The sequence below is a fragment of the Pan troglodytes genome, chromosome 15 (assembly GCF_028858775.2).
Source record: "Pan troglodytes isolate AG18354 chromosome 15, NHGRI_mPanTro3-v2.0_pri, whole genome shotgun sequence".
Taxonomy (NCBI): Eukaryota; Metazoa; Chordata; class Mammalia; order Primates; family Hominidae; genus Pan; species Pan troglodytes.
The window spans coordinates 47,649,559-47,664,739 of NC_072413.2; the positions used below are offsets into that span (position 1 = coordinate 47,649,559).

At 39.5% G+C, this 15,181-nt stretch overlaps 1 protein-coding gene across 5 annotated transcripts in view; it reads right to left on the reverse strand.

Annotated features, from left to right (window-relative positions):
- Window positions 1-967: 967 nt before the first annotated feature.
- Window positions 968-15,181, reverse strand: part of POLE2 (DNA polymerase epsilon 2, accessory subunit) — a 44,548-nt gene continuing 30,334 nt past the window's right edge. For 2 of the 5 annotated variants that reach the window (XM_509931.8, XM_024348720.3), the window contains exons 11-19: window positions 12,895-13,067; window positions 12,220-12,309; window positions 11,999-12,053; window positions 11,370-11,429; window positions 11,205-11,282; window positions 8,684-8,792; window positions 7,682-7,858; window positions 4,713-4,780; window positions 968-1,083 (exon numbers count right to left, since the gene is read on the reverse strand). In XM_509931.8, coding sequence (XP_509931.4) covers window positions 1,065-1,083; window positions 4,713-4,780; window positions 7,682-7,858; window positions 8,684-8,792; window positions 11,205-11,282; window positions 11,370-11,429; window positions 11,999-12,053; window positions 12,220-12,309; window positions 12,895-13,067 — 829 coding nt within the window. In that variant the 3' untranslated portion in view covers window positions 968-1,064. Of the gene's footprint in view, window positions 1,084-4,284; window positions 4,513-4,712; window positions 4,781-7,681; window positions 7,859-8,683; window positions 8,793-11,204; window positions 11,283-11,369; window positions 11,430-11,998; window positions 12,054-12,219; window positions 12,310-12,894; window positions 13,068-15,181 lie in introns of those variants that run through there. The other 3 variants (XM_063793325.1, XM_016926045.3, XM_063793324.1) reach the window with 2 other exon arrangements.

Consider the following 15,181-nt stretch of genomic DNA (forward strand, 5'->3'; position numbering starts at 1 on the left):
AAATTAACTAACTTATCACTGCATTCATATTAAATTTCCTTGAGGAATTTCCCTTTCACTGTGTCATTTTTATATTTTTTTATTAGTACCTTTTCTCTGAAAAGCTAATTCTCTTTGAAAGCAATGTCTTCCAGTCCAGGCTCTTTGTAATTTTTTTTTTTTTTTTGAAACAGAGTCTCACTGTGTCGCCCAGGCTGGAGTGCAGTGGCCTGATCTCAGCTCACTGCAACCTCTGCCTCCCAGGCTCAAGTGATTCTTTCATCTCAGCCTCCCAAGTAGCTGGGACTACAGGCGTGTGCTATCACACCCGACTAATTATTGTATTTTGGGGGGTTTTTTGTCTTTTTTTTTTTTTTTTTTTTTTTTTGAGATGGAGTCTCTCTGTCGCCCAGGCTGGAGTGCAGTGGCGCGATCTCGGCTCACTGCAACCTCTGCCTCCCAGGTTCAAGCGATTCTCCCTGCACTCTAGTCTGGGTGACAGAGCTAGACTCTGTCTCCAAAAAAAAAAAAAAAAGTATATACATATCCACATATTTTTATTTCTTTCTCTTTTTTTGACAGAGTCTCGCTCTGTCACCCAGGCTGGAGTACAATGGCACAATCTTGGCTCACCGCAACCTCCGCCTCCCAGGTTCAAGTGATTCTCCCTGCCTCAGCCTCCCGAGAAGCTGGGATTACAGGCGCCCGCCACCATGCCCAGCTAATTTTTGTATTTTTTTTTTTAGCAGAGATGGGGTTTTGCTACCTTGGCTAGGCTGGTCTCGAACTCCTGACCTCAGGTGATCCACCCGCCTTGGCCTCCCAAAGCACTGGGATTACAGGCGTGAGCCACTGCGCCTGGCCCCCATATATTTTTCTTAAAAGACTATGCAGAAAATATTTTTCCTAGAAAACTTTCTCAAGTATACCATCATATTTATCACTTAGTATCAAAATTTCACAAAATACAAATTTAAGCAGAACATCCTAAAGTTTACCATAATTTTATTGTAATATCAGAATCACATAAGATATACAGTTAAGCAGAAAACTGATGAATTTTCTTCAGATGATCTTTAAGAATCTCAAAAGCCTTGAAGTTTGCTGAAAATAGAAAAAAAAATTAAATATTTGGAAACCTAAGTTGTATACTTACTAATAGTTGTAGTTAATTTTTTTTAAATAGGTATAGTTAATTGATTTTTAAAAATAGGTCAATACATACATACTGTTTCAAATTCAAAAGGAGACTCTAAAAAATAAGTCATTCTCATGCCCCCTTTTCTGCTCCCAAAAAGCAAATGTATGTCTTTTTTTTTTTTTTTTTTTTCCGAGAGGGAGTCTCACTCTGTCGCCCAGGCTGGAGTGCAATGGCGTAATCTCGGTTCACCGCAACCTCTGCCTCCTGGGTTCGAGTGATTCTCCTGCCTCAGCCTCCTGAGTAGCTGAGATTATAGGCACTTGCCACCATGCCCGGCTAATTTTTGTATTTTTAGTAGAGACGAGGTTTCACCATGTTGGACAGACTGGTCTTGAACTCCTGACCTCAGGTGATCCACCCGCCTCAGCCTCCCCAAAAGTGCTAGGATTAGAGGCATGAGCCACCGCGCCCAGCCAACAACTATATGTCCTTTATAAAGGTAGACTAATTTAAAAAAAAAGTAGCCGGGCACGGTGGCTCACGCCTATAATCCCAGCACTTTGGGAGGCAGAGGCGGGTGGATCACCTGAGGTCAGGAGTTCGAGACCAGCCTGACCAACTTGGAGAAACCCCATCTGTACTAAAAATAAAAAATTAGCCAGGTATGGTGACGCATGCCTGTAATCCCAGCTACTCGGGAGGTTGAGGCAGGAGAATCTCTTGAACCCAGAAGGCGGAGGTTGCAGTGAGCTGAGATTGCGCCATTGCACTCCAGCCTGGGCAACAAGAGCAAAACTCCATCTCCAAAAAAAAAAAAAAAGTATTCTAATCATATATAAGCACATGTATATGTGGGCTTATGCTTTAAAAACACATACAGAAGTGATAGGATATTATGCATACTTTCTACACCTTTTTTCCATTAGTAGTAAATACATTATCTATATTTACTTCTTTGAGGCTTAGAAATTTAAGTAAATCAGAAAGTTCTGAATAAGTACAAATATTTAGATATATATACATTTTTAAAATTTCTTGGTATAAAAACTGCAGTAAAAAGGCTGGGCGCAGTGGCTCATGCCTGTAATCCCAGCCACTTTGGGAGGCCAAGACCGGTGGATCACCTGAGGTCAGGAGTTTGAGACCAGCCTGGCCAACATGGTGAAACTCCATCTCTACTAAAAATACAAAAAATCAGCCAGGCGTGGTGGCATGTGCCTGTGATCCCAGCTACTTGGGAGGCTGAGGCAGGAGAATCGCTTGAACCCAAGAGATGGAGGTTGCAGTGAGCCAAGACTGTGCCACTGCACTCTAGCCTGGGCAACAGAGCAAAACTCCGTCTCACAAAAAAAAAAAAAAAAAAACAAACACTGCAGTAAAAAGCCAGCTGTACCTATACATGATGTACCTACTTGTATGCATAGGCTTAAGTATACCTATAGGATAAATTCCTAAAAGTGGAATTGTTGGTGTAGGCATTAATAAATCTTGTCAAATTGCCCTCCATAAAGGTTTTTGCCATTTTTCATTCTGACCAACTACATGTGAGAATGTGTATTTCCTCCAAAACATCACCAATATTGTGTTTTTAAATAAAACTACTTGAAAGTCATGTTTAAACAGGGTTAATTTTATCAACTTTGACTACATTTCTGTGATTAATTCCACAATATGATTTCACAAATATTCTAACAGAAGGCTTCTTAGGAGAAACTAAGTGGCAAGAAGACCAGATTATTTCAATATATCTTGAAACTTTTCTGTTTTCCTAAAACATAAACTTACATCAGTTTGTTTGATCTAGCATTGAAAAGATTCCCCAGTTACCAATACAAAAATTATAGTTTGGAAATTATGTCAAGGCTTTCAGCATCTGAGGCCACAGCAGATAAAGGAAGCAACTATTTCAGTGGACAAAGAGTGAGCATCAACTGCAAGTACCATGAGACAGGGTACTTGACAGCTGTCATCCAGGCTGGAGTGCAGTGTGGACCAATCACAGTTCACTGCAACCTCTGACTCCCGAGCTCAAGTGAGCTCAAGTGATCTTCCCACCTCAGTCTCCCCAGTAACTGGGACTACAGGCGTGGGCCACCACACCCAGCTAATTTTTTGTATTTTTTTGTAGAGAACAGGCCTTGCCATGTTGCCCAGGCTGATCTTAAACTCCTGACTTAAGTCATCTGCCTGCCTTGGCCTCCCAAAGTGCTGGATTACAGGTGTGAGCCACCATAAATGGCTGCAGACTGTTTTATGTCTACAAGTTTTATGCCAAATGTTATTTCAGTAAAAGACATTCTAACAGTGGATAAGACTGTATGCTCCAGGCTGACAGCCCTCAGAGTTGACTTAGTCCTGGGGTCACAAAATCAAGTGCCCTCAGGATATCCAGCGTAGACAAGTGGGCTGGAAAAGAGCCACAGCGCCTGGCCTCCTTTTTAATTTTATATTTATAAGCATGTTTTGAAAATTATTCATTTTGTATTCACTTTTATTTTAAATAAATATGTTAATTCCAAAAAGAAAAAGACAACTGGGCTGTGTTCAAGATTATATTCTCTGACAATAACCTGGAGAGGAGTTACTTGATTTGGTCAGTTGCTTTTTTTGTTGGTTTTTTTTTTTTTTTTTTTTTGAGATAGAGTCTCACTCTGTTGCCCAGGCTGGAGTGCAGTGGCGCCATCTCTGCTCACTCAACCTGTACCTCTCAGGTTCAAGCAATTCTCCTGCCTTAGCCTCCTTCTCCTGAGTAGCTGGGATTACAGGCACACGCCACCACACCCGGGTAATTTTTGTATTTTTAATAAAGACGGGGTTTCACCATGTTGGTCAGGCTGGTCTCAAACTCCTGACCTCGTGATCCACACACCTCGGCCTCCCAAAGTCCTGGGATTACAGGCATGAGCCACCATGCCCTGCCTGGTCACTTGTTCTTAACCAGTGGTGGGAACTTTTTCAAAATATAGTTATCTGAGAAATCACATGTTAGGATGCCTGAAATTACAGGAAATAATATTTAAAATGCCTATTCTTTACAATTAGAAAGTCATTTGATGAGTCTGGGGCAAAATCCTAACTTAACATTTTTAACAAGGACCCCAGAGGATTCTGATGTGGGTGATCTATGTAGATCACCCTGTGAAAACTACTACCCACTAGGTGATTATTTTCTTCTTTCTCAAGACCTGTCCGTAACTCCAACCCTATACCATCACCAAACTCACACACAGCTCCCTCACTGTCAATTTAAGGGAAAGTACCTAAGAAGCAACCATACGTAGGGCAGTACTGACCTCTCAGTAGAGTGAGACCATCGTCAGGAGTTGGCCTGTAAGAGAACTAGCTCACCTCCACAGCTGGCCTGAGATTTCCCCCAGAAAACAGTTCTTGATCTATTTCAACACAAACGTACCGTCATGTACCCACGATTCTGTGTCACACAGCATAACCGTGATAAGCTCAGCCAATAATATTTCTTTATGGGCCACTGTAGACATTTTCAAAAATCCCAACACACTGATAGAACATCTCATTTTCAGTAATTTAACACCTAGAGAAAGATCTTTCTTGCTGTGTCTGTGCACACACTTACCTATCTTCTACTGTCTTATTAGAAGGATAAAAAACTTTGAATGAAAATCCACTTCTTGGAAAAGAGCCCTTTGGGGGAGAAAAATGCCTGTAAGTGAATGCTCAGACTTTTTTTTTAAATAAATTTTTGTAAACACAATATGTATATTTTTTATTTTTTATTTTATTTATTTTTTATTTTTTGAGACATGGTCTCACTCTCATCACCCAGGCTGGAGTGCAGTGGGGCAATCTCACTGCAACCTCCATTTCCGGGATTCAAGCGATCTTCCCATCTCAGCCTCCCAGGTAGCTGGGACCACAGGCATGGGCCACCACGCCTAGCTAATTTTTGTATTTTTTGTAAAGATGGACGGGGTTTCACTGTGTTGCCCAGGCTAGTCTTGAACTCTTGGGCACAGGTGATCTGCCCACCTCGGCCTCTCAGAGTGCTGGGATTACAGGCATGAGCCACTGTGCCCAGCCGAATACTCAAGTTTTATAAAATAATCCCTGTTTTTTAAAATTCCTTGGTTGTGACTTAAAATGACAAGATGTGACTATAAAGTAACACAACAGATTTTTACACGATCTTTGTACAGAGTTGTTACTATAAAGTATCTCCACTTGAAGCAAAAGTCTTTTGAGTTGGCTAGACAGTCTTAATGCTAAAAGATGAGGTTGGAAATGCTTAGGAGGAGCTCTACTTAGTGTAAGAAATAAACAGACTGTGTAACGCCAAATATGCATGTGAGACAATCAGCAAGTTCAACAAGTCTTTCCTGCCCCTCTCTCTAATGCAAAACTGATTTGCATTCCTATGTACCTGTTTGATTCCCTTCCTATGTGCCTGTAAAGCAACTAAGCAATAATCATACATACAATTGTTTGTCTACTATGAAACTCTCAAGTGGCTGAGCAGAGGCCCTGTCTTTTCAGTCTTTGTGCCCCAAGCACCGAACCCAACACCTAGCCTATGGCAGGCATTCGTTAATGTGAATAAATATCAAGAAAAGATGAAGTAATGTCTAAGGCTAGTTTTGAGCTTGCCCAAAAGGTATAAATAAGGTAAAAAAGATATAATGATGGTGTAGGAGGTGGTGTTTTACTCACAGGGATGAAAAAGTAGAAAAATTCAGAAATAAGGTATATTCAAATAGAGCATTAACTAGGAGAATGCCCAAAGTTTAAGTAAGGAAATAGCATCACCATGAAAGACTATTTCAATGTGAATAAAAATCAGGTCATAAATTTCTAAGCAATAAAACCAAATCAGTTAACTGTGTTCATTCTTAAAGCAGAGGTTCTTAACCAGGGTTACTTTGTCCCTCGGGGATATTTGGCCAATGTCTGGAGACATTTCTGATTGTTACAGCTGGGGAATACTACTGGCATTTAGTGGATAGAGGCCAGGGATGCTGCTAAACAGCTTACAATGCACAGGATAGCCCCCACAACCAAAAATTACTTGGTCCAAAATGTCAAAAGTGCCAAGGCTGATAAGCCATGTCTTAGAAGAAGCTGGACAAACTGTGTGTTTGAGGAAAGCAAAGTAAGTAGAGACAGGCCCTTTCCATGTTGCCCATGCTGGTTGTGAACTCCTGGACTCAAGCCATCTTCCTGCCTTGGCCTCCCAAAGTGCTGGGATTACAGGCCCAGCATCATGCCAAAAATAAGGCATGATGTTTCTAGAAATTACTCAGATGAAACAAAAAATTAGTGAAGTCTAAAATTCACAAGAATCAAGGAAGCATGCATATTAAAAATCTCTAGTGGAGATAATATTTTGTTTGACATAACTGTGTTTATGTCATTGTTTATGCAGTATTTATTCTCCAAGTTCAAAAAGTCAATTATATTTCTTTCCCTTTTTTTTTTTTTTTTTTTGAGACGCAGTCTCGCTCAGCTGCCCAGGCTGGAGTGCAGTGGCGCGATCTTGGCTCACTACAAGCTCTGTCTCCAGGGTTCACGCCATTCTCCTACCTCAGCCTCCCAAGTAGCTGGGACTACAGGCGCCCGCCACCTCGCCCAGCTAACTTTTTGTGTTTTTAGTAGAGACGGGGTTGCACCATGTTAGCCAGGATGGTCTCGATCTCCTGACCTCGTGATCTGCCCGCCTTGGCCTCCCAAAGTGCTGGGATTACAGGCGTGAGCCACCACACCCGGCCTATATTTCTTTTCTTTTTTTTTTTTTGAGATGGAGTCTCGCTCTGTCGCCCAGGCTGGAGTGCAATGGCGTGATCTCCACTCACTGCAACCTCTGCCTCCCTGGTTCAAGCAATTCTCCTGCCTCAGCCTCCCAAGTAGGTGGGATTACAGGCGCGCACCACCACGCCCAGCTAATTATTGTAATTTTTAGTAGAGACAGGGTTTCACCATGTTGGTCAGGCTGGTCTTGAACTCCTGACCTTGTGATCCACCCACCTCGGCCTCCCAAAGTGCTGGGATTACAGGTGTGAGCCACCACACCTGGCCTAAAAGTCAATTATATTTCTGCAGAAATTCTGAAGCAACCTCAAGATTCTGAAGCAATTTCAAGGTTCTACATAAAATTAAGTAATAAAATATGTACCAATGAGGTTTCTATATTAATCAGGCTTAGATTTTTGGGACCTGTGCAATTTCCAAAAATCAAAATCATTCTCAAAGGACAAGTACCACCAATATGCAGGCTCTGAAGGAATTCCCAGAAAGGAATCCCAAGATAAGTTCTGAAGAGGAGAAAATTACTCTTTTGGATTTATGTTTTGGTATGCTTGTTGGTATGCTTGTTTTTTTGTTTTTTAAGTCACGTTACTTTATAGTCACTATACTGAAAGTTTAAGAACTTTCTGTGTATACCAACTTTCTGTGTATAGAAACTTAATTCAATGTTTCACTAATAGCATATTTTTACTTCGACAATAATCTTATTAAATATATATTTTTAAATTTAAAAATGCACTCTAATCTTGATAAATAATGACTATATAAGATTAACTACGTTCTTACAGGGTTTATGCAGAGGCATTCGGTATTTGTCGTAGTGAAAGGATCATATTTGTCTGCAATGACAAGTAGATCGGGCACAGGATACACTCTCAAAGCATAGTCATATGCCCAATACACTGGGCAGACATAAAGAGGTAGGGGAGTCAGATGTCCTTGGGATAAGATAGTCTTTACAAACTACAAAAGAGCACAAAACAAAGCAAACTTCAGTTCATTTGCAAAAGTGAAAATAGCTAAACAAATAATTTCAAATTAAATATTAATTACCAAAAGGAACCAGAAAATTTGAGAAACTAGGAAAGCTTTGACTCACAGAGCTTTGGGAGACACTAATTTAAAAGTGAAATAAACTATTCTGTATGTTAGGAAAAAAAATCTATGAGTTTTCATTTAATAACATATACATCATTATGCTGCCCAGGCTGGTCTCAAACTCCTGGCCTCAAGCAAGCCACCCAAAGTGCTGGGATTACAGGCATAAGCCACTGCACCTGGTCCATAAACTTTAAATATTATAAAATGAATAATAAAAATGCTCTGTAACATCTATTTCCGTACTTCTCAAATGGGGGTGTATGTAACCTGTGATTGACAACTATTGTCAGGGAACCTCGAAGCTACAAGATAAATACTGCACATTCTTGTGATATGGACATACTATATAAAATATGTAACCAATGGGATAAATAAGAACAGTTTATTAAAACAAATATACATATATTTTCAAGTATAATTTAAGAGTTTAAAAGGCAAAACACGAAGCTTGAAAGAAATTTCATGCTTATTCTCAGCTTTTCTCTGTCCTTTAGGCCATACACTTCGGTAGAAAGCTGAGAAACACTGACTTCACTAACAAAAATTAACTTACTGACAAAAGTACGTTCAAACTATTTTGAACCATAAATAAATGTCCTAACCCAAGGACAAATTATTAAGTGGCTTAATAAAATTTTATATAATGCAACATGTAAGGCAGTTTAATTAAAAAGTTGTTTCACTTACGTGATTAGGAATAGCCAAATTGCTGCTAGGAAAACGGACGCAGTTTCTGCACATTTTATTTACTAAGTCTTCACGGAAGACAGTAATTTCCTGTGTACAGTACTGAATTCTGAAATGAAAACAGTAGTTGAATTTGACTTCTCAGAAAAAAATGATATTAATTTTAAAGGTAAAATCTCTTACAATACAACCCCATTCCCACATTCACTGTTCACCACACAAAACTTCAACCAGAGTCTGTCTATTCATCTATTCATTTAACAGCTATGTATTGAGCTCTTAATATATGCCTACCCCATTCTAGGGATTAGCGAACAGAACCAAAAGATCCCAGCCCTCATACAGTTTACATTCTAGTAGGGGGTGGGGCTGAGAAAATAAAAAGCGAACATAATCATATAGTATGTTTTAAGATAATTAAGCATAAGAGAAAAAGACAGGCTAAGAGGGATAGCATATGTGGTAAGAGAGAGCCTAGAAGGCGGGCATATTAATAGGATGATCAGAACAGGCCGGGCTCATAATTTAGTGTGACTTGAGCACAGGCTTGAAGCGGAAGAGGGACTTAGTCAAGCAGATACCCAGAGGAAGCGCAAAGGGAACAGATGGAGCCCAGGCCCTCAGACTGGAGCTCGCCTGGCATCCTTGAGGAACAGAAGGGAGGCTAGTGTGGCTGGAGTAAATGGGGAGGAGAGGAAATCAGAGAGGTAACGGAGCCAGATAACACAGGGCCTTGATTACCACTGCAAGGATACGGCTGTCACTAAATCACGAGGGGTCCTTTTTTCCAATGAGGGTCCCTTTTTCCAGGATCGGGAAGGTGGATGGGATATGCCTTATGCTTTACAGGATCACTTTCACACTGCGTTAAGAATAGAATACGGAGGGGAAGGAGTAAAAGCTGGAGACCAATTAGGAGGCTATTGTAATAATCCAGGCCGAGAAGATGGCAGAGCAGGGCTCCTCAACCTCCAGGCCATGGACTGGTACCAGTCCATGGTCTGTTAGGAACTGGACCACACAGCAGGAGGTGAGCAACAGGCTGCAAGCAAGCAAAGCTTCATCTGTATTTACAGCCACTCCCCATCGGTTGTATTACATCCTGACCTCTGCCTCCTGTCAGATCAGCAGGGGCATTAGATTCTCACAGGAGCACGAATCCTGTTGTGAACTGCACATGTGAGTGATCTAGGCTGCACACTCGTTATAAGAATCTAATGTCTGATGATCTGTCACTGTCTCCCATCATCCCCAGATGGGACCATCTGGTTTCAGGAAAACAAGCTTAGGGCTCCTACTAATTCTATGGTAAGTTGTATAATTGTTTTATTATATATTATAATGTAATAATAGAAATAAAGTGCACAATAAGTGTAATACGCTTGAATCATCCCAAAATCACCCCCACCCCCCCTGGCGTCTGTCTCCCATAAGACCAGTCCCTGGTGCCAAAAAGGTTGGGGACCACTGTGGTAGAGGGTTGTGGAGGTAGAGGTATAGAGAGAGAACAGATTCTGGATATAATTTGAAGTTAATGGGACTTCCTGAAAAAACATGTGAGAGAAACCCCAAAGTGTTTGGCCTGAACAACTGGAATAATCATTGTTCAGACCATGAAGCTGTCATGAACTAACATGGAGAAGTCTACAGAAGAGGTTAGGGACACTCGTCGGGAGGAAGATCAGGAGTTCACTTAGGTTGGGATGGTGATAAGTAGGCCACTGGATAGCTGAGTCTGGAGTTTGGAAGGTAGGTTGAAGTGGAAATATAAATGTGGAAGGTGTCAATACACAGATACTTGAAGCCAGAGGACACTGGAGAAGGCCAGCAAAGGAGTGAATGTAGGCAGAAAAGAGGCGAACCAAGGCTGACTCTGATGGTATTCCCACAGGAAGAACTTATGATTACAATGAGCAATACCAACAGTAAATAAGTAATCTTTGTATTCTTCCTTTGTAACCTTTCTTAAAGGATATGTAATAATAATATCTATTTTTAAACTGCTATCCATTATTCAAGAGTCTGAACTGACTACCAATAAATTATTTAAATATAGTTAAACTATTTTCAAAGTTTTGAGAAACCTAAAACAAAAATAAATTTTCTTCTTATATTTATTCCATAACAGTTGAAATTCAGAGACACATTTTAGGAATCAAGTTAGTTTTTTTGTTTTTTGTTTTTTGTTGTTTTTTTGTTTTTTGTTTTTTTGAGACAGGGCTGCAAGCTGGAATGCAGTAGTGCATTCTCAGCTCACAGCAACCTCTCCACCTACCAGGCTCAAGTGATCCTCCCATCTCAGCCTCTTCAGTAGAACCACAGGCGCGTGCCACCAAGCCCAGCTAATTTTTGTACTTTTTGTAGAGATGAGTTTCACTGTGTTGCCAAAGCTGGTCTCGGAACTCCAAGCAACCTGCCTGCCTCGGCCTCCCAAAGTGCTGAGATTACAGACATGAGCCACCATACCTGGCTAATTTTTAAATGAAAGGAAAAATGTATAACACAAAATACTAATTCTTACCTGCAAGGATTAGTAGTAAAAACTGAAAATGGTACCCTTTGTCTGAATTCATTAGTGATGCTTTCAGCAAGTGGTGGCCTATAAAAACAATTTATGTGATATAGTTTATCTTTTTAAGGTTTACAAAATTTTCTACACTGTTGCAAAAATTTGAACAAAACTTACCTTGGTAAGATGGAACCAAATCCAGGATCCTCTGGACCAGGTACAAACACAAAACGACTACTGTAGCAAAATTCAACACAATTCATTTAAAAATATTATTGTAACACTATCCAATAGCTTAAAAGCAAGTTATTCCCTTTGTTTTCTCTTTAAAATTAAAAAACATTTAAATTTTATGCATTATAAGAAATGAACTATTAAGTCTCCAGACCAACACTGTCTAGTAATGTCATGATAGAAAAGTTCTATATCTGCACTGCCCAATTGAACACTTGAATTGTGGCTAGCATAGCTGATGGACTGAATTTTATATTTAAATTTAATTAAACTTAGATTTAAAGAGACATGTGGCCAGTGACTATGATATCGGAGAGTGAAGCTCTAGACTCTTAAGAGTAATGCCACGAAGAAATTCCAAGTATGGCTGAAATTACCTCTATCCCTTTCAATACTTTTCATTATAAACCTCTAGTACAATGTGAGGATAACTTTATCTCTTAGCTCTTTTAATTTTCTCAACTTTATCTTTCTTCCTTAGTTTTGTAATAATTGCTGATATAACAAAATTCATTTTTTGTTTTTTTTTTAAGTAAAACGGTGAAAAAATATATAGTGGTAGAGATCATTACCTTTGGTGAATATCTGGGTATTCACATATTATATCTGCCAAAGTTTTTAGGGAATCTAAAATTTTAAAAAGGTATTGAATTAAATTTGCATATAATGCCATAAAATTATATTTGATTAGATACAATCCTGTATATTCTTAATTAAAATATTATGGATAATTTCTTATTACTTTAGTTTATATGACTATAGAAATACTTCTTATTAAATAGATCCTTAATACCTTTCAAAGCTTGAACTTGATTTTTTCCATATGGTGCAGATGAAAAATTACCACACAGAATAAAGCAGGTTGGAGGTGCTGGTGAATAACCTAAACAATAAAAGAGTAAATGAACAATACTTTTCTAGTCTACAAATCAAGTTAAAAACCCTTTAACCATGACTTTCTAATAATAAAAATTTATTTTAATTAAAATAACATTTTAATAACTTATTAAAATAATACTAATAACAGTACCCATTTATTGAGCACTTACTATAGGCCAGGCCTGCATTGGCTTAATTACTCCTCAGAACATCCATAAAATCTGAGACTTAGGTTAAGTAACCTGCCCAGGGTAATAGGCTTGCACTTAAACCCAGTTTGTTTTTGTTTTTGTTTAGAGATGGGGTCTCACTATGTTGGCCAGCTGGTCTTGAACTTCAGGACTAATTCTTACTTATCATGACTATAAACACACACACACACACACACACACACACACACACACACAGGTTTTTTTCTTAATGTAAAAATTTAAGTCTTTAAAATGAAATCTAATTTAAATTATCTCATTGCTAACTCAGTGTTTTTTTTTTAAATAGAATACTCAAAAAGATAAATAGAATACTCAGAAAGTTTTAAAACATGAACCCTTATAAGAGTTCAAGAAAGAAGAAAAAAAATAAGACCTACCAGCAAACATTATGCGAAGTTTTTCCAATACTTCCACCTGGTCCAACCAAACATCAGATAAAAACACAAACATAGCATCTTTATTCTCCTCTTCTAGCTGTTTTAGTTTTGCAGAAGTCTTCACAGATGTATTAGAAGGACCTCCAAAAAAATTAATATTTCCATAGTATGCCCTAGATAATTATAACATAATTATCTTCTATATACCACTAGAGATATTTTTCTAATAATTGTATACATTTAGCTTCTTTGTATCTAATGAAGTTATTTTCCAGTGTAAAAAGGTACTCTTTGTAACACCTTAAAAGTACAAAGGTTATCTAAATATTCTAAAACAAGACAAGCAATATGGAAGCAGTAAATAAAATAATAGGCTATATCTGTGTCTTAAAACTGACTAAACGGCCGGGCACAGTGGCTCACGCCTGTAATCCCAGCACTTTGGGAGGCCGAGGCGGGCGGATCACGAGGTCAGGAGATCGAGACCATCCTGGCTAACACAGTGAAACCCCGTCTCTACTAACAATACAAAAAATTAGCCGGGCGAGGTGGCGGGCGCCTGTAGTCCCAGCTACTCTGGAGGCTGAGACAGGAGAATGGCGTGAACCCCGGGGGGCGGAGCCTGCAGTGAGCCGAGATCGCGCCACTGCACTCCAACCTGGGCGACAGTGAGACTCTGTCTCAAAAAAAAAAAAAAAAAAACCTGACTAAAGCAAACATTAAAATAATAATTTCCTATGTCACTGAAAGCAGAAGAAATGAGTACACCATTTGAACAATATCTCATAGAAACCTCAAAATATGTGCTAACCATCTGCCCAAGTAATTCCACTTCTGGAATGGCTAATCCTAAGGAATTAAAGATATATACAAAGACTAGCCTATATCCAAGAACTGTGAAAAAATTATTCAACGGTTCCTTCAAAGCTTGGTTTTATTCAACGCTCACCAAGCAAGGGTCAGTAGGAAAGTGGGTAATCTACACACTCCCAGCCTCCACCACTCTTGCCCACTCTACACTGACATCCTGCAGTTCCCAGCTTAAATGCAAATACCCCATAGGCCTCCTCTGACGATCCCAAAAGAGGTTAGATTTTCCCATTATACACTCTCATAGGAACCTGTACTTCTCCTTCGCAGATCTTATCAAATTTGTAATCAGGCCAGGGTGGCTCACACCTATAATCCCAGCACTTTGGGAGGCCGAGGTGGGGGGATTGCTTGAGGTCAGGAGTTCAAAACCAGCCTGACCAACATGGTGAAATCCACCCCATCTCTATTAAAAATGTGAAAATTAGCCGGGCATGGCAGCCGGCACCTATAATTCCAGCTACTCGGGAGGCTGAGGCAGGAGAATCGCTTGAACCTAGGAGATGGAGGTTGTAGTAAGCCGAGATCATGCCACTGCACTCCAGCTTGGGCAACAAAGCAAGATTTCGCCTCAAAAAAAAAAAAATTGTAGTCAGCCAATTGTAATCGGGCGATTGTTTCATGTCTGTCTCCCCATCTAGTGGCAATACAGTATGTGCTCAAAACATATTTCCTGAATGTCACGAATCATGCTATAAAACAATATTTCACAGTAATAGAAAATGTTGATAGCATATTATTAGATGAAAAACACAGGTTACAAAGCAAGGTACAGTATGTATCCATTTATAATGCCAAAAAAAGGGAATAGATATAGACCTGTGCATTCATGCATAAAAAGAAACTCTCCAGATATACACATACATATCTTGTTATAGTTGATTCCTTTTTTTTTTTTTTTTTTTTTAGACGGAGTCTCATGCTGTCTCCCAGGCTGGAGTGCAGTGGTGCAGCGGTGCGATCTCAGCTCACTGCAACCTTCATCTCCCGGGTTCAAGCAATTCTCCTGCCTCAGCCTCCCGAGTAGCTGGGATTACAGGCACGTGCCACCGCGTCCAGCCAATTTTGTATTTTTAGTAGAGATGGGGTTTCACCATGTTGGCTAGGCTGGTCTTGAACTCCTGACCTCAAATGATTCACCCTCCTCGCCCTTCCGAAGTGCTGGGATTACAGGCATGAGCCACCACGCCCAGCCAGTTGATTCTTGTTATTAGTGATATTATGTTCTATAAAATCTCCACAAACAATGAATTGGCAAACACTGAACCACTGCTCCTTGGGAAAATTTGTACTTATATATACATGGATTGATTATAGTCTTAAGTCCTAAAACCAATTTATCCTGGTAGATTCTATTTTTACAAATGAGAAAAGTTGGTTCAGAAATGTTAAGTGACTTATCTGAGGTTGCTCCAAA